Source organism: Cololabis saira, chromosome 20 (genome assembly GCF_033807715.1).
Source record: "Cololabis saira isolate AMF1-May2022 chromosome 20, fColSai1.1, whole genome shotgun sequence".
Lineage (NCBI taxonomy): Eukaryota > Metazoa > Chordata > Actinopteri > Beloniformes > Belonidae > Cololabis > Cololabis saira.
Genome location: NC_084606.1, coordinates 9,384,872 through 9,404,182, shown reverse-complemented (window position 1 = coordinate 9,404,182; position 19,311 = coordinate 9,384,872). Strand labels below are relative to the sequence as shown.

Here is a 19,311-nt window from a genome sequence, read left to right as displayed (position 1 = left end):
TGGACATTAATATTTGGTACAGTTACCAAGAACCAGTGGTCCATGGACATAAATATTTGGTACAGTTACCAAGAACCAGTGGTCCATGGACATTAATATTTGGTACAGTTACCAAGAACCAGTGGTCCATGGACATAAATATTTGGCCACGAATCCAGTTTCCTGATAATTATATGTACTTAATTTCTATGCCGGGGAAATACACAAAGCAAAGCTTGAAGGCTTACAAAAGTCTTGACGCTTGGTCCGACTTCAAGGCAGGATTTGTTGTAGAAATTAAAGTGATGAGGACACTGAACTTTATGATTTGACCGTTTAACGTTAGCTACCCAAAAATCCAACATTACCTGATACAAAATGGGAACCACAAATCCACGTTTCGGTGCCTGGAATCCAGTTGTTTCTGTGAATTACAGTGATCCCTTTGTCTCTCTTAAGCTTATTTTTCGTCAGTCTGTAAAACGATAACTCAGATTTCTTGCTAAATCTATGAGTACAGTCGATCACACAACAGCTCTTTCCCATTTAGATGTTTTCCAGTTGCTCAAACTGAAAGTTTACGCTGCCACTCAGTCTTTCTGACACTCAGTCTTTCTGACACTCAGTCTTTCTGACACTCAGTCTTTCTGACACTCAGTCTTTCTGACACTCAGTGGGTGAAACCTCCACCTTCCCTCATCAGCAGCCTAGTCTACTTTCAAATGTTCAGTGAAGCCTGCGAGGTCAAATATAATCAAGGTACTGTTACCTTCAGGTAGGAGCCGTAGTACTTGGTGATGTACGGACTGTCGCACTGACTGAGCACCGTGATCTCCTGCTGGATGTCCTCGATCTCGTCCTCCGCCTCCTCCAGGTCGATCGTCTTGATGGCCACCACGTTCTTTGAGCCATTATCGATCCCTTTGAACACCTGCCAAAAGAGAAGGAGAGACAAAGAGGGATGATCATCAAATTAAGCTGAAAAAAAAATGACTGAGGCAGCTGAAATCCAAAAATAGAATAGAGATGAGAAAAAAAAAACTCTTCAAAAGGATGGATTATTGTAATAAAAGACATTAAAAAGATTTCACAGGAGTGAAAATATGCCCACCTCTCCAAAAGATCCTTTTCCAATTCGATCCAATTTAGTGAACAATTCCTCCGGGTCGATCTGAGAACTCTGGGGGGGAAAAACAACAACAAAATATTTAATTCTATCTTTTCAAAATAGAAAATGTACATAACAGCGAAGGTAAGGAAGTCGGAAACTTAACAATTTCTTATTTTGGGCCTCAAATTTAACTGAAAACTGAAAAGTGGAGATGAAGAGTTTGTGTTTCAGCCCCTGAGCTGATAAATCCAGGCTGAATATATTTACAGGAATGTCTCAGAAAATTAGAATATTGTGATAAAGTTCTTTATTTTCTGTAATGCAATTAAAAAAACAAAAATGTCATACATTCTGGATTCATTACAAATCAACTGAAATATTGCAAGCCTTTTATTATTTTAATATTGCTGATTATGGCTTACAGTTTAAGATTAAGATTCCCAGAATATTCTAATTTTTTGTTATAGGATATTTGAGTTTTCTTAAGCTGTAAGCCATGATCAGCAATATTAAAATAATAAAAGGCTTGCAATATTTCAGTTGATTTGTAATTAATCCAGAATGTATGACATTTTTGTTTTTGTAATTGCATTACAGAAAATCACAATATTCTAATTTTCTGAGACAGTCCTGTACATATAAAACGTAATAAAGTCAGTGAGGTTCAGAACAAACTCCTGGGCTGTTCTTCATACGTCGCAGCGCTGGCATCCGCCGACACACCGACGTGTCGGTTCACAGCAGAAATGCCTGCTAGCGTGCAGAGAAACGCAGCGGAAAACACCCATTTTACACACGTTTGATCATTTACTCGTGACGGCTGAACGGCACTGGAGGAAAAGTTGTTTTAGACGTGACAGAAGAGGATCTTTTACAGAGAGTGTTGTTTTTCCTGATAACAGGCAGCGGACCGGAGCTGCTGTGAATACTGATATGAACGGATCAAACAAACAGCAGCTTTTTTTAAACCTGATAAAGTGGACCGGAGCCAGTTCTTTTGTCAGTGGAAACAGAAAAGCTCGGTTCCAAACTCAGCACTGGCCCAGAACCAGAACCTGGAACCGGTTTGGTGGAAAAGGGGAATAAATGGTCCGGTCAGCTGGTCTGAAGGGTCTTGCAACCATTTCAAGTAGCGTTCCAACCTGATCCTCAGGTAGAGGTAATGATTAGTAGGGGTGTAACGATACACTGATCTCACGATACGGTACGATACACGATATTGAGATCACGATAACGATACGATATTATAGCAGTATTTTTTTTACAACCTTGCATGAGGAACATATGACTGGAAAAAATGGTCTTTTAATTGAAAGACACAAAATACAAAACAATGCTGTCCGTTTGCCCTATTGTTACAGTTTGTAATGCTTTATAACTGTTTAAGTTTTAAAGAGAAAGCCAGGCCAACCATTTTCCACAAACTGAACTAAAAGTAAATGTCAGGTTTGCATTATGCATCTTCAGTACAAAGTACAAAGTACAAATATTTTGCCACAAACTGAATAGTTTCTCTCATGTATGATTTGACTTTTTTCTTTTCCAGAAATGTAACAACTAAAATTAGATAAATAAATAAAAGTAAATAAAAAAAATCATAAAAAAGATTGATTCATGCTCACCTTATAAGTGTAAGAGGAGATTTATTTTTGTTAAGAAGGTTATTTTGGTAATTCAGGGTTCATTATTTTATAAATATATTCTTTATATTCTGATGTAAATCAGGGACTATAATTACACTAGTCAGTTTATCGGTAGTGATTAGTCTGTTTTAGATTGGGCGGAGTGATACGCCACAGTACGGCACTAGGTGCTGTGTTGATGTTCTAAAATCCTACACTGTTGAGGGACATTAAAGTACACTGGAACTCAGCAGAAGTTGTCCCCGTGTTTATCCTACTCACGACCCCAAAAAGGTTTAATTTAATAAGGTAAGGCTTAACTCTACACCAGCCTTACATAAGTAAAAGTTCAGAGCTCAAAACGGGACTAGTTTCTTCTGAGCGGAGGAAGATTTTGGTCCGCGGGTCGAGGCGCGGTCGTCACGCGTGGTCGGATGCGCGTTACTAGTCAACACAATAGATTAATATTAATAACCCAATATCGCGATACAGTTTGTCACCTCTTGACACGTATCGTGATGTTTTTGTATCGCGAAATTTCGTGGCACGATATATTGTTACACCCCTAATGATTAGGGAGTCGCTTATGGTTCTTTTCCACTTGGGTTCTAACGTGCCGAGTAGATACTTTTTCTGTAACTACTCTGCAGAGGTTCTAGTGGCACTTTTCCACTAGCACCTACTCATCTCAGCTCGGCCTGGTTTCTTTTCCACTACAATTCAGCACCTGGAGCAGAAGTAGGAGGTTGTAGTGAAGCTGCTGTGACGTATTTGATTGTGTATCTAAACAAAGAAGACAACAACACTAAAGATGTAGAACCTGAAGGAGATGATAAATGTGCTGCTGGGTCTGTGGCTTGTGTTCCATATCAAGTTAAAAAATGAAAGTGAGAGGAACTTCAAGCGGCGACTCTTTTTAATTTTTTTTTGTTTGTCTCTGTGCTGCTGAGAAGTCAGCTGGAGCCGTGAGCAGCTATGAAGTGACAGAGCTCCTGGTGGATCTGGTCGTTCCTTATCGCCCGTCTAGATCCCTTTTTAATTCTCTCCTCAGCCACCAGGTTTATGAACATCTGCACCTCAGAGTTGGATCACCAAACAGACTTTTGCTGCTGTTGCTAGTCGAATAAAATGAACAAGAAGCCGCCGTGATGTCACATCCTGACTCAGACGTCTGAGTCCCACACTGCAAAAACTCAATCTTAACAAGAATATTTGTCTTATTTCTTGTTAAAATGTCTCATTTTCAGTCAAATAAACCTTATTACACTTAAAACAAGACTCGTCATCACTGGAAAAAACAACAATTTTCACCTGTTTCAAGTAGATTTTTCAAGTAGATTTTTTTTGCTTGTGATGAGAAGATACAACACAGACAGATTTTTCTACTAATTTCAAGTGAAAATTTAATTGAAACAGGTGAAAATTGTCAAATAACAAGTTGTTTTTCTGGTAATGACTCTTGTTTTAAGTGTAATGAGATTTTTTGACTAAAAATTAGACATTTTAACTAGAAATAAGAGAAATATTCCTGGTAAGATTTTGAGTTTTTGCAGTGCAACCCCCCGACCAATCGGTGGCCTGTAGTGTGATGACGTCAGATATAGCCGACTCAGCCACTTAGAACCTCGGCAGAATAGTTACAGAAAAGTATCTACTCGGCACGTTAGACCCCTAGTGGGAAAGAACCAAACCGAGGCTAGTCGGGCTGAGTAGGTACTGGTGGAAAAGAGCCATTTGATTCAGCTGGTCCAATTTTCCTCTCACACTGAACTATGTTGATGGAACCAAAACCCCTCAGCTCCTCTGCACAACTGAGCAGAAAACTGTGACGGTAAGTGTCGTACCTTGTGATACAAAACACGCAACTAGGTCGATCGAAAGAGTCAAAGAAATCAATCCGACGCGGCAGAAACACTCGACACACGATTAATAGAAAGCTCTGTTTCTCTGGGACGGAGTTCAAGTAACGAGAATCCAGTGAGCTTTCAGAAAAAACTTAGATAGTCTGGAGAGAAAGAAGATGGACTTTACTTGAAATCTGTGACAAAATACCATTTTTCAGGCCCCTGCCCCTCCCTCTCTGCTGTGCTGCGGCTGAAACTCCAACATAGGGAGCTCCTGCAGACTGTAACCCCAAATTACACATTTACAAACCAAATTTATCCTTTGGAGAAACAAAAACTACGGAAGAGTATTAGGAGAAAAATCAAAATAATATTTTAGAGGAGGAATTTTTTTTTTATTATGCACTTCGAGAAAAAAGTCGAAATGTCGAGATTAATGTTGAAGTACAATTCCGAGAAAAAAGTCGAAATGTATTTCAACTTTAATCTCGAATTTCGACTTTATTCACAAAATTTCGACTTTAATCTTGAAATTGTATTTCAACTTTAATCTCGACATTTCGACTTTTTTCTCGAAGTGCACAATAAAAAAAAATCTTCCCCTCTCAAATATTATTTCTCCTGCATGGCCCTAATACCCTTCCATAAAAACAAAGATTGATATTGATTTAAAAAATAAAAACAGGTCCCAAACCTTTATGCACTCCTAGCACACGTGCCGCGGCATTTTGAGTTGCTTCGGGGTTCTTGTGTGTGTATATATGAATATAATAATATATGTATATATGCCATTTACACTTAATAAAAACAACTTTAAAAAAAAGCAGAAACAAAAACCAAGGAAATGAAAATATCTGTGCACGTGCAGAGGCAAACAGCTCAGCTCCTCGGCCAACGCCCCCAGTGGTCAGGACAGGAACTGCAACTCATTCCTTGTTTGAATGCTGGTGCTTCGGATGCTGCAGGATATTGTTAAGTTTTTATAGTTAAATAAAAAAGCAGCAGTTATAAGGTCATAACTGAATGTTGACGTGATCGTACAGTTTATTTGTTTTTACTAAGTAACAACATACAAGCAAGAATACTAAAGAGCAGTTATGTCTTGCAAAAACAAACAACCAAAACATACGTTGGTCTTTAAGTTTTTTTAATATTGAGCTCATTAAAAGTGTCTGAACATGAAATGTTAGTTTCCAGAAGCTTCCCATAAACATTAGCTCACTTCCTCACACGAGGTTTACGACACGACGAGCCACATAAAACCATCACAGAGAGAAAAAGCCTTAAAACGCAGAAGGAAACAAGCATGACGGTTAGCGATAACAGGAACTACACACACATCTGCAAACACACACACACACACACACACACACACACAGCTGCAAACACACACACACACACAGCTGCAAACACACACACACACACACACACACACACACACACACACACACTTATCTGTGGAGGGTTACACTCATTTCCTCAACACAGCCGCTGTAACTTATTAAAACACTTTTACTGAAACAAGGGGCTGGATTTCGCTCCAGTTTAGTTTTCTGGGCGTCGAGGAAACAAACGCTGAGAAAGACGACGTGACTAATCCCCCCCGAGACCTTTCATCATGACAACTTGTCTATTTTTACACTCCTTTTAGTGCTTAGGGAGGACTTCATCAAACAAAGTGCTCCTATTGAAGATGTCTTCTTCAGATTAAATATGAAGATTCAACCAATTTATGGTTTTATAAATCAGAATCAGATAAGTGTTAAACTGAATGTTTTAAAACCTTTATGTGCTTTGAATTATGAATAAAATGTCTGTAACTTCCTCCAAGTTTCAAGCAGCTCTCGGTTCATCTGCAGGACGGCATGGACGGGAGATCGGAGGGATTTAGGACGGAGGTCCGACTCCGCCGTCCTCCTGTCCCGAGTAAAGTACCGGTCCTGCAGGCGGCTCGTCGCGCTGCTGCAGGATTCAGGGGATTAATCTCACTGCTGTGCATCTAAAGCTCATGGTTATGTCAATAAACACCAACGTTATTCTTTATGTTTGGCTTTAAAACACTCTGCACTAGTTTTCGGGCCGTGAAGTCCAATAACAAAGCTCTTTCACGCATCAACGTGCTGCACCAGTGCTTAATGCTTTGAAAGTTCACTTTCAGTTACTGTTACAACAGAATGACCAACTAAAGACAAAGGAAACGGACAACGATATGCACAAAGATGTCAGAAACAGCACCACTCGGGAGAAAAAAGGCTAAAAAAAGTTTACTAAGGCCCTGTCTCAATACTCCCCCTACCCCTACTTTTCAGTCCTACCCCTAAATTCTGCGCGTTCCCGTGAGGGTAGTGGTGTCCCAATTCCTCTTTCGACCTAGGGGTAGTGGAGAAAACGAGTGTAGTGGCTATGAATCTGTCCCTACGGATCGAGGGTTTTCGGATGCTCACTAGTTGATCTAGAGACAGAAACATTTCCCAGAATGCTTTCTGTCGTCATTTGCGGACTGAATCAAAAAAAAAAAAACATGGCGGACATTTCTTATTTTTTAGTGAAATATATATTTTACTTTCATAATATTCACTCAGTGAATGTACATAATCACTCGTTTGCCTGTTGTTGCGAAGTCTTTTTCAAACCTCGTCAGAATAAAGGCTGATTTATGGTTCCGCGTTACACCAACGCAGAGCCTACGGCGTAGGTTACGCGGCGACGCGCGCCGTACCCTACAACGTAGGCTCTGCGTCGATTTAACGCGGAAGGAAAAAAGTTCAAAAAAGTACTGTTGTGTGCTGAAACCTGACAGTGTTGACAGGTTAGTTTTCCTGGCACAAAATCTGTAAAATGTACAGTAGTCGACTTGTTGTAATTATTTGAGATTTGCTCAAAGAGATGCAATATCTGTTTACATGTTTTATTTGAGATTTGCACAAATGTTTTGTTATTTGCACAACTGTCAACCTCAGTGGAAAAGTCTGCCTGTTACTGTCTACATTGTATTAATTGCACAGTGTATTTTAATTTAATTGTTATGCAGGAAAGGGATATTTGTTTTATTTTATTCAAGAAGCATTTTTATTCTATATACTATATGCTGGCAGTTTATTTTTATTTCATTTGTTTTATACATTTTGATATTGTGCAGACCTCTGTTAATAAAGGAACCTGTGTGACATTTGACACGTGGCTTTGTATTAAAACTGAAAAACAGGAAAAAAATGAAGCTAACAGAGATGCTATGCTACAATGCTTTGGGGGAAACCCCAATTATGGCACAGAAAAAATATTGATATATATCGAGTATCGCCATTTAGCTAGAAAATATCGAGATATGACTTTTGGTCCATATCGCCCAGCCTTATTAGCAAGTTGGATGACTTGTGAACCAGAACCGACCCAGAACCAGCGCTGGAACCGGTTTGGTGGAAAAGGGGTAAAGTGGTCCGGTCAGCTGATCTGAAGGGAAAGTCCTGCAACCATCTCAAGTAGCGTTCACACCTGATGCTCAGGTAGAGTTTAATGATTAGGACCAATTTTCCTCTCACGCCGAACTTCGTTGATTAAACCGGCGCCGCATCAGGACGATGATAGCAGACCAACCTCACCGCTAGTTAGTTTGCAAACTTTAATCGATCTTGTGAGCGATTACAATTGTGTTTACCCACAGTTCTTTGCGCTGTGGTCCATAAAGGCAATAAGTGTGTTTTAGGCAAGGCAAGTTTATTTGTATAGCACAATTCAACACAAGGTAATTCAAAGTGCTTTATATCCACATTAAAAGCGGCAAGACACAATTAAACAGTAAATAACAAATAAAATGATAAGAAAAGAGGTAAAATAATAAAAAAAGCAGGTACATCTCATTCTTACAATGGCAAGAATTACGTTTCTATACGGTCAAAACGTACAAAGACCGGGTCAAATACATTGTTACAAAGTAATCTGTAACAATTCGTACGGTGAATTAAACCAATTTGACATTTCTATGCCACAATGCCTGTTTCCAGTTCTTATTTCACACAACTGACAAGAATTACGTTTCTGTACGGCTAAAACGTACAAAGACCGGGTCAAATACAGTATTACAAAAGTAATCTGTGCCGATTCGTGCGGTGAATCAGACCAATTTGACAATTCTACGTCACAATGCCTGCATTCAGGGCTTATCCATAAATTGGCGCGGTTTTCAAAAAGTATTTAATTTAAGAGTACGCTTAAATAACAAATAAAATGAAATAAAATGATAAGAAAAGAGGTAAAAAGGCGAGAAGTTTTGTGGAGTAAAAGCTGTTTATGAGTTTTTGAAACAAACTCATGAATCTATTTTACGCCGCCACATCTGCGTTATCAAAACCTCCAGCTATAAACTCACGCCACCATCACGGCCTCAACATTACTTTAAATAAAAAGTCCTGAAAGTCGGGGGAACTGCTGAGAGAAGGTTTAATAAACACCGTCGGTGAGGCTTATGATATTCCTATGATGCTGGCCGAGTTTCCTCTCTGGGCTAAAAACAGAGACGCAGCACAGACGCACTCGCAGTGCCCACAACGCCGCCACACCCTGTGAGCAAACACGGCGGTTTCGCTCGGCCGAGGCCTTAAAGCTCGGAGCAGATGAAGAGAAGGATGAGAGAACAGAGGCAGCCAGTGTTCAACTCGCGGGACATTTATGTAAAAGCCTCGTTCATGACGCCGCCGTCAACAATACGCTTGACAGCGGTGACGTCTGAGGAACTAAAGGAGAAGGAACAACAACAACTCTGTGATGACGTGGATGTTGCAGGGACCCACAGCTGAGCAGCTTTATGGTTCAGCTTTAATGATGTGAACCAGACGCTGACGGGACGGACGCTGCTCGTGATTCAGGCTCGTGAGAGAGAGAGACGCAAGTGTCAACATCAGGCAGTTACTCATGTAACTCAACCACAAACATCATTGTTATTATTATTATTAACCTCAGACTTGAACATGTATGTATGTATGCATATACGCATATACAGTACAGACCAAAACTTTGGACACACTTCCCCATTTGTTGAATGAGAGGGTGGGTCCAAACTTTTGGTCTGTACTGTGTATGTATGTGTAAGTATGTGTATGTATATATATATATATATATATATATATATATATATATATATATATATATATATATATATATATATATATATATATATATATATGTATACATACATATATACACACACACACACACACACACATATATACATATACATACATACATACATACACATGTACATATATATATATACATACATACATACACACACATATACATATACATACATACACACACACACACAAATAAATACACATATGGGCGATATATCGAGATTTTAATATATATCGATATATTTTCAAACACGATATGGTACGAGACAATATCGTTTATATCGACATTCTGTCTTCTGTCTACATTATATTAATTGCACATTGTATTTTAATTTAATTGTTATGCAGGAAAGGGATATTTGTTTTATTTTATTCAAGAAGTATTTTTATTCTATATATGCAGGCAGTTTATTTTTATTTCATTTGTTTTATACATGTTGATATTGTGCAGACCTCTGTTAATAAAGGAACCTGTGTGACATTTGGCACGAGGCTTTGTATTAAAACTTTTTTAAGGGTTTGCCTCAGAAAAAAATGAAGCTAACAGAGATGCTATGCTATAATGCTTCGGGGGAAACCCCAATTAAGGCACAGACAAAATATCGAGATATATATCGAGTATCGCCATTTAGCTAGAAAATATCGAGATATGACTTCTGGTCCATATCGCCCAGCCCTAATACACATCCATACATACATATATACACACACACGCCGATATCAGGAAATATATCAGCCGACAAAGTAGGAAAGAGGAGAGAAAATGAATCTGTGGATATATAAATGTAAAAACACACACAAGACGTTGTTTCTTTCTGGTCAGAAAAACACTCGATGCCCAGGTCTGATATGTGGCCTATGTGGACGTTTTTCGCTTGTAAAAACAGAATACCTTCATTTCCATCGTGGGTTTGACAGAAAGCCGATGAAGAGGGACTAAGATTGAGAGATTCGCCCATAAAAAAACATAAAACGTCACAGTTCCAATCAGAGAGTCATGGTGCTGGATCAAGATGGGCTGGGGGTCGATTCAATAGCCAAGAATCTTAAGATTCTTGGCTTCTTGGTCGAATATCACGATTCGATTCAATACGATCTGGATTAGTGTTATTAAAAATGTTTTTGAGCTGTTGCCTGAATTACATGACTAGTTAGTATACAACAGGGGTCGGCAACCCAAAATGTTGAAAGATCCACATTGGACCAAAAACACAAAACACAAATCTGTCTGGAGCCGCAAAAAATGAAAAGTCTTGTATAAGCCTTAGAATGAAGACAACACATGCTGCATGTATCTATATTAGTTATAACTGGGGGGAGATTTTTTTTTTCATTATGCACTTCGAGAAAAAAGTGGAAATGTCGAGAAAAAAGTCGAAAGGTCGAGAAAAAAGTCGAAATGTCGAGATTAATGTTGAAGTACAATCTTGATAAAAAAGTGGAAATGTCGAGAAAAAAGTGGAAATGTCGAGAAAAAAGTCAAAATGTCGAGAAAAAAGTCAAAATGTCAAGAAAAAAGTCGAAATGTCGAGATTAATGTTGTAGTACAATCGACAAAAAAGTCAAAATTTAGAGAAAAAAAAAAATCAAAATGTCGAGATTAAAAAGGAAAAAGGAAGAAAAAAAGAAGAAAAAGAAAAAAAAGGAAAAAAAGAAGAAAGAAAAAGGTCAAACGTTTTTGAAAAAGCTCCAGGGAGCCACTAGGGCGGCGCTTAAGAGCCGCATGCGGCTCTAGAGCCGTGGGTTGCCGACCCCTGATATACAACATATTAATACTAGTATTAAACTTGACACCATTTTCACTGTTTGATAGTTTCACACCACGTCCATGCAGGAATTAAATGACGTGACCTCTGGGATTAAAGTTCACCGGGTGAAAAACGATCTTTAGACATGCAAATCGATTTTTAGGAATAAATATGAGAATCGATTTAGAATCAGAGAATGGATCTGTCCAACACACGCCTGTGTACCACGACCCGGTCCGACGGCGCGGCGTTCTCCACACACCATAAACTCTTGCGGCCGCCGTCACGCCTCGTTTACAGGCCGGGTAGAGTTTCACAAACTCAAAAACGCAACAGTTGTTGTGGCGCCGTGCTGTCAAGCAGGGTTGTCATGGAAACGCGACGCTACATCAGTGACCGGGAAAACGAGACGACGAGTTGTAAATCAAGAGATAGGAAACCGACCTTCGACCTCCGTCAACGCATCTGCAGAACAGCTGCAGCTCCGAGGACGAGGGAACGTTTGAGCACTTCAAAATAATTCTATCACTGTTGCATGAATAAATTATGGCCCAATTATTGAAGGAAAATAGTAAATCCGGTAAGTCTGTTTCATAATTAGGGATGGGAATTGATAAGATTTTTAGGATTCCAATTCCATTTTCGATTCTGCTTAATGATTCAGTTCTTTATCGATTCCCTTATCGATTTTTCATTTGGGGGAAAAAAAGGACAAAAATGGAGGCAAATGGCACTAATATAATAGGCAGTGTTCGTTTGTTAACTAGTTACCTGCAGTATTATTAGCCAAGGACATGCTAAAGCTGCTGCTGGGTTGAGAATTACCGACGTTGGCCCAGAGCGGATTGAAAACGTGACATTTATTGATATTGGTTGCACAAATGTTTTAGCATGTTGATATAATTTTTTTCCCTTTGACGATATAACCAATTGGCAGGTATTTTTCTTCTTAATTCTTTATTTCATTCATTAAAAGAAAAACAAAACAGTTCAATATAATTACAACAAATCTCTTTCCTTGAATGGAACAGAAAGAAGACTAAGTTTATTTTATTGGTCCCTTTTTCCTAAGAAATCAAATTACAATTAATGTTATGATAAAAAAACAAAAAAAAATTAAAAATTACGCATTAAAAAAAAAACACTTTCCAATAAATGTAATTGAAGAAAAAAAAAAAAAGTTATAAAATAACACAAAATAGCTGTCATCAAACACAGGTAGTCGTATTCTTTTTTTGATTCAAAGAAAAAAAAATATGATGATGCTAAAAAGAGAGAAAAAAAGAAAACCCACCTAACTTAACAATTATGATATTTCTTCATCAAAATGGCTTTTATTATTCTTTTAAATGTAACTTGGCAGGTATTGCAAGTTTCCCTGTTGTCCTCTTTTTTTTACTGAAATATAACCAGACTTTTGAGCGTTTGTATTGCTTGGGCTTACACACTCGAAAAGGGAATCGTTTGCAAAATGTGCAAACGATTCCAAGGAATTGAAACACTGGGGACCGGTTCTGAACAAGAACCGGTTCTCGATTCCCATCTCTATTCCTAACCGAGCGACCGGCGTGAAGCAGCGCTGGAACCAGCTGTTCAGATATCTGTGATGCAACGACCACCGGCGTCTCCGCAGGGCGTCTCTCCACCCGCCGGCTTCACCGCGCAGAAGAACGCAGTGTTCGGCGCGTCGGCTCCTGAATTAGAGTCTGTTCCCAGTTAATGTTTTATCTCCGAGCCGTCGGCCTCCCGAGCTTTCATAAGAGACTCATTTACAAGAAGGAAATCCTTCATTTTCTTCTCCTGAAAGGGTTTAAAGAAGCAGACTTCTGTACAAATATCTACAAATGCTGCAAGTAAAGCCGCCGAAAATAGCAACGTTGGTTTAAATTCAATTGCTGCACTGAGTAAAAGGTGTTACCCGTCATCATACTGTCAGTTAAGGGCTTTTTTATTATTATTTCTATCTCGCAAGATCAACAACTTTTAATTTATCTCCGTCATTTGTCGCAAATGATGCAGTTGCTCTACAAATCCCAACGTAAGACTTTATTTTCATAAAAAGGTCCAACCTACAGATTCCCCACTTGGCTGATTCATGTTTTAAAATAACATAAGTTAACAGTATACAACATTTTTGGGTGGAAAATTGTGTTTAAAATGTTATATTGAACCACTTTTTCCAATTCTCCCTAAAAGCGTAGCAGGTTTCACGCCTCTTATATCTGTAACTGGAAACTAGACGGATGTATTTCTTATAAATCTATAGAGATTACAGCTGGTCCCTTTGTGCATCATTCTCCTAAGTCACCTTAAACGTGAAATAAAGATGCTTTGAAAAAAAAAAAAGAAAGAGAAACTACGTCCACCAGGTGAACCTGCAGAGAAACTCGAAGGATTTCATCCCCGGGTTGGAAAACTGACTGAAACTCACTTAAAGGTAGGGTATGTGATTTCTTAATGATATATAAACAAAACTTGGATGATAGCAGCATCTTTTGCGATGTCTTAACTTTTTAAACTACTGGGAGCTATGAACGGTGGTAGAGGATCATTTGCTGAGCATTTTACTGACTAAGTAAGTAAATAAATAAACTCAGAGTCCCAGATCAGCCAGTCGAGCTTTGAATTCACCAATCTCAGTCTCCTGGTGACTAGTCGGTGACTTCATAGGAAAAACAGACGCAAAGCAGGTTGATTTCATTCTAAAAATAACAGATAAATACTATAAATACGGTCCAACGATGAATCTGTAATAACCAACTTATTTGGCTGCAACCAAATACTGAGAGGAACTAGACAGAAACCTGCCTGTCTGTCTCGGTGTTAACTGAGACGAGGAAGCTGAAGGTTCGATGTAGGACTGAGCGGACCCAGGATTCTGAAGAACTCCCGGTCCTTCGCTACAGGTTGTCTGGGAATTTTAATTTCAGCTCATCGGCTACGGCGGCCGAGACGGCGAACATCAACAGAAACAAACCCCAGATTTCAGAGCTTTTTGATTAAGTTCCTCACCCTGATGAAGGTTCTGCAGCTTTACCTGCTGCTACCTTCAAGGAAGTACACCAGGAAGTAATTAATAACTTAATAATTAACCACAGCTGTGAGAACGAGAAGACGGGAACCAGATAAACAAACGGTCTGAAGGCAGTACCACCACGTAACCCCTGACGGTCTCTGCAGCTAATCATCTAATCGTGTGTGTTAAGACAACGCCAAAAGGGAAAGACACATGCAAGGTCTGATACCCCTTTTCCACCAAACCAGTTCCAGAGCTGGTTCTGGTTCACAACTCCTTCAACTTGCAAACCAGCTGAGAACCGGTTTGTGTTTCCACAGCTCGGATGCTAAGGGGAGCCATGTCAGTTACGTTGCTACGTTTGCGTTTGCGTGAAAGTTGAAACAACAACAAGGTATCTGCTCTAACAGGACTTGGTCCTCGTAGCTCCTCCATGGACACATCTCTAAAAGACAGGTTGTCTCCTCCTCAGACCCATGATGCTTTGCTGCATCCAGATTAATTAGGGCCCGAGCACTTACAGTGCGAAGGCCCTATTGTATCTGTAGGAATTGTTGTTTTTCTCGTTCTCGTTTTTGTTTTTATCCTCGTTTTTCTTCCGACGAAAGGAGGGCCTTTTTTTCCCCCTAAACATGCCCCAAAAGTCACCAAATTTTGCACGCAAGTCAGGCCTGGCGAAAAATGTGATATTTAATGGTTTGCATTAATGGGCGTGGCAAAATGGCTCAACAGCGCCCCCTAGAAAACTTTGTGCCTCAAGCCCCACGATACGGTTTGACGTACATGCACGAAAATCGGTACACACCTGTATCATGTTGCAACTTAAACAAAAGTCTGGCGCCATGGCCGAAACCCAACAGGAAGTCGGCCATTTTGAATTAATCGTGTAATTTTGCCGCAATTTATGCCATTTCTTCGGCTGCTTCTTCGCCCGAACCGTAACGTGCACCCAGGTGTGTTATACATCAAAATGTGCGTCTCCATCCTGCAACAACGCGCATTACTTTTCTCAAATCGTTTCCGTGGCGACGATAGACGCGAAAAAGCGCGCCCCCCCTTCATCTGATTGGTCCATATTTGATAGTTCCTACTTTCTGCCATAACTTTTGAAGGGTTTGACATAAAGACTCGTGGGTGGTGTCATCGGAGTCGGTATTGAGTCCTTGACCTTTATTGGTGAAAATTGCACGTGCGAGGGCCCGTTCATCGCTGCTTGCAGCTTTAACTCCGCCCCTCCGCTTACATAAGCGGTTCTTTCCTCTAGACCAGCAAAGAGTTGGTTCCACCTTGGAACCGGTTCTTTGTCTGTGGGAACAGAAAGCCCGGTTCCAAACTCAGCACTGGCCCAGAACCAGAACCTGGAACCGGTTTGGTGGAAAAGGGGTATCAGAGAAGCTGCCACACCAATTTAAATCTTTCAATTTTTCTCTTTTTTACAGCCTGAACAGAGCTCCAGCTTTGATTGATCAGATGATTGATGCATTTACAGGAAATTATCTAGCAGATATTTTATCTTTATTTCTGGTTTATAACATTTTGCACGCTTCAGCTGCTTCAGATTCAGGGACTGTCATGGATGATGTTTCTCTGAGTATCTGTTATTTTGATTTCACATTTTCAGAGACCAAATGTAAACTCCACCCCCCGTAAACCTGTAGCGTTTCGGGGGGGGTGGAGTCGGGTCTGGAGCTCAGTGAACTCCGACCAACAATCATCTAATCCTCCGGGGAAACTCCCCGAGAGAGCCGTTGTCCAAACACCCCGACGAACCTCGGCGAGAGTCTGCGTGTGCGTTAAAAGGTCAGAGGTCACAGCTGCTGGAGGAGGAAGTACAAACACGGCATTCTCAGAAGTGACCTTTGTGGAACTGCATCATGTGAAAATCTCATCACCCTCGACACTTCCTGTCTCTCTTCGGCCCTAAACGTGACGCAGAAGTGTCGAGTCATCCTCCACGAGAGGCTTTCCACAATAAGAGGGGTTTTTTTCCACTCTGGAAGAACTGAAATATGTCAAATATAAAAATATATATTACGTCCGTCCGGCGCAGGAGCGCTTGTGAGCTTGCAGGTTCCAGCGAAGGAAAATGTGAATATAAACCAGAAATGGAGGGTGTGATCTGAAGCTTGTCCATCGCTGAGGCACTGGATTAATGAGCTAGTGTCTTACTGTACACCTGAAAAGATATTGTAAAATGTAATAGGCCTGTGTTGAAAAAAGTCGATTTCCCAATTCTAAATCGATTCTCATATTAATTCCTAAAAATCGATTCATATGTCTAAATGATCGATTTTTTTTAATTTTTTTTGGGGGGGGGGGGGGTGGGGTTATTTTTTCTTTTTTTTTTTCTTTTATGTATTTATGTTTTGTTTTTTTTTCCATTTACATTACAACTTTTGGTTATTTTTTTGTTATTTTTATCACCAAAAAAGGAATGTTTTGTTGGACACGAGAATAACTGGTGCCATGTTTTTGCCTTTAAATATGTTTAAAGGTATGAAAACATTAAAGTGTTAGGTTATAATTGCATAAATTGTCTATATTTCATTACTTGGGGTTACATTTGCAAAAAATGCTACAAACCAAATGCTCAAAAATTAAAAACCAAAATAGACCAAAAATGGAACAAATAAAAACGGAATGTGGGAAAAAATAAAAGCGATTTCATCCGTCTCTGTTTCTCCCTGGATCTGTTTGGTAATTCTGACCCACAATGTTTCTGAAAGCAGTTCTATCAGCATTCTGGGAGCTGATTGGTCCTTACAGCATCATTAGCTGCAATACTTGCTGTTGAATCTCAATATAATACTAGTATTAATATGTTGCAGAACTACAGTCATATAATTCATGCAACAGCTGAAAAAACAGTTTTAATAACACTAACCCAAATCAATATCAGAATCTAATCGAATCAAATCTTGATAATCGATTCTGAATCTTAAGAATCGGAATCGAATCTTGACATTTGAATCGATCCCCAGCCCTACAATGTAAGAAAGAAACCTGGAACCTTCCAGAAAATTTGGGGGCCCTTTATGGATCTTCTGCCTCCTCTGGACATGACCACGTGAGATGATTCTTCCTGGACCAAATCCATCTTTAGACTCTGTACTACACGGATAATATTACTGGATCTTCATTAGTATTGCACTATGTAGATTTAAGATGTATGATATATTTGTGTGTGGATGTGTAGGTGTATATAGACTGTGTAGGTATATGAATGAAAGGTAATAGAGAGCCATACAGGGGAGGTGGGTGGGGGGTGGGATGGGAAGTGTTGTTTTTGTTAGGGCTGGGGATCGATTCAAATGTCAAGAATCGATTCGATTCCGATTCTTAAGATTCAGAATCAATTATCAAGATTTGATTAGATTAGATTCCGATATTGATTTGGGTTAGTGTTATTAAAACTGTTTTTTGAGCGGTTGCATGAATTATATGACTGTAGTTATGCAAAATATTACTACTAGTATTATATTGAGATTCAACAGAAAGTATTGGCAGTTAATGATGCTGTAAGGACCAATCAGCTCCCAGAATGCTGATAGAACTGCTTTCAGAAACATCGTGGGTCAGAATTATCAAACAGATCCAGGGAGGAAACAGAGACGGATGAAATCGGTTTTATTTTTTCCCACATTCCGTTTTTATTTGTTCCATTTTCGGTCTATTTTGGTTTTTAATTTTTGAGCATTTGGTTTTTAGCATTTTTTGCAAATGTAACCCCAAGACAGTATATAAAGTAATGAAATATAGACAATTTATGCAATTATAACCTAACACTTTAATGTTTTCATACCTTTAAACATATTTAAAGGCAAAAAAATGGCACCAGTTATTCTCGTGTCCAACAAAACATTCCTTTTTTGGGGATAAACCAAAAAATAACCAAAAGTTGTAATGTAATGATGAAAAAAAAAATACATAAATAAATAAAAGAAAAAAAAAATCGATCTTTAGACATATGAATCGATTTTTGGGAATTAATATGAGAATCGATTTAGAATTGGGAAATCGATTTTTTCAACACAGGCCTAGTTTTTGTGTGTGTGAATAATCCTCCTTGCATCTGACATGTTTGTTACCTGTTATTTTTAATAAGTGCCTTCTACATTATTTGACTGAAGTCATTGTTATCCTGTCTGCATGTATATTAGATGCGTTTCCTTATCATGTCCAGAATTATTTTATTATTTGTCTTTTGCCTTTCTTATTTTCTTGGAAGCATATGCAGGCATGTGTTCTCATATGTACATGCAATTTTTTTTATTTTTTTTTTTTTCCTATTTTGTTGATTATATTTGTTTTCTTTTGTTTTTGCTTTTTCTTAAATTATAAAGCAGGTATTCTTTGCACAAATTTGTATTACATGTTGTAAATGAAGAAATAATGTTAATAAAAAAAATGTTTAAAGAAAAGAAATGGAGGGTGTGAAAAGGCCCCATCCCGGGCCAGTTCAGACCCAGAAACACCGACTCAGCCCTGTAATCAGAACTCCCAGGCGGCCCGGCTGCAGCCGCTGATATCTGCTCACCGCGGGACTCAGAAACCGGTCTCTCTTCAGGTTTCACTCTGCTGGACTGATAACAGACGTGAGGGTGAGAGCTGCCCAAATTAAAGGGAACCGGAGAGAGAGACGGGAACCCGCCCTGCCGTTTGATCCGGAGATCCCGGGCCCGTCTGCCACGGTGCCAACGGGCCGCGGCCGGTTCACGTCGGAGCTGCTGAGTCGGACCGGATCAGGACCGGAGGGTTCAGCGCCGGAGCGCGGGAACGTTCCCATGAAACCGAAGAGCTGGACTCCGGCTGGAGGTCCACAGGAAGCCGTGTTTTCTCCCGATCGAGACAGGTCAGAGTTG

The 19,311-nt window shown here is 39.5% G+C and overlaps 1 protein-coding gene across 1 annotated transcript in view; it reads right to left on the bottom strand.

The window, feature by feature from the left end:
* Positions 1–19,311, bottom strand: part of stk26 (serine/threonine protein kinase 26) — a 67,161-nt gene that overhangs the window by 35,990 nt on the left and 11,860 nt on the right. The window contains exons 2-3 of the mRNA XM_061709935.1: positions 1,091–1,159; positions 749–910 (exon numbers count right to left, since the gene is read on the bottom strand). Of these exons, the coding sequence (XP_061565919.1) occupies positions 749–910; positions 1,091–1,159 (231 nt within the window). The remainder of the gene's footprint in view (positions 1–748; positions 911–1,090; positions 1,160–19,311) is intronic.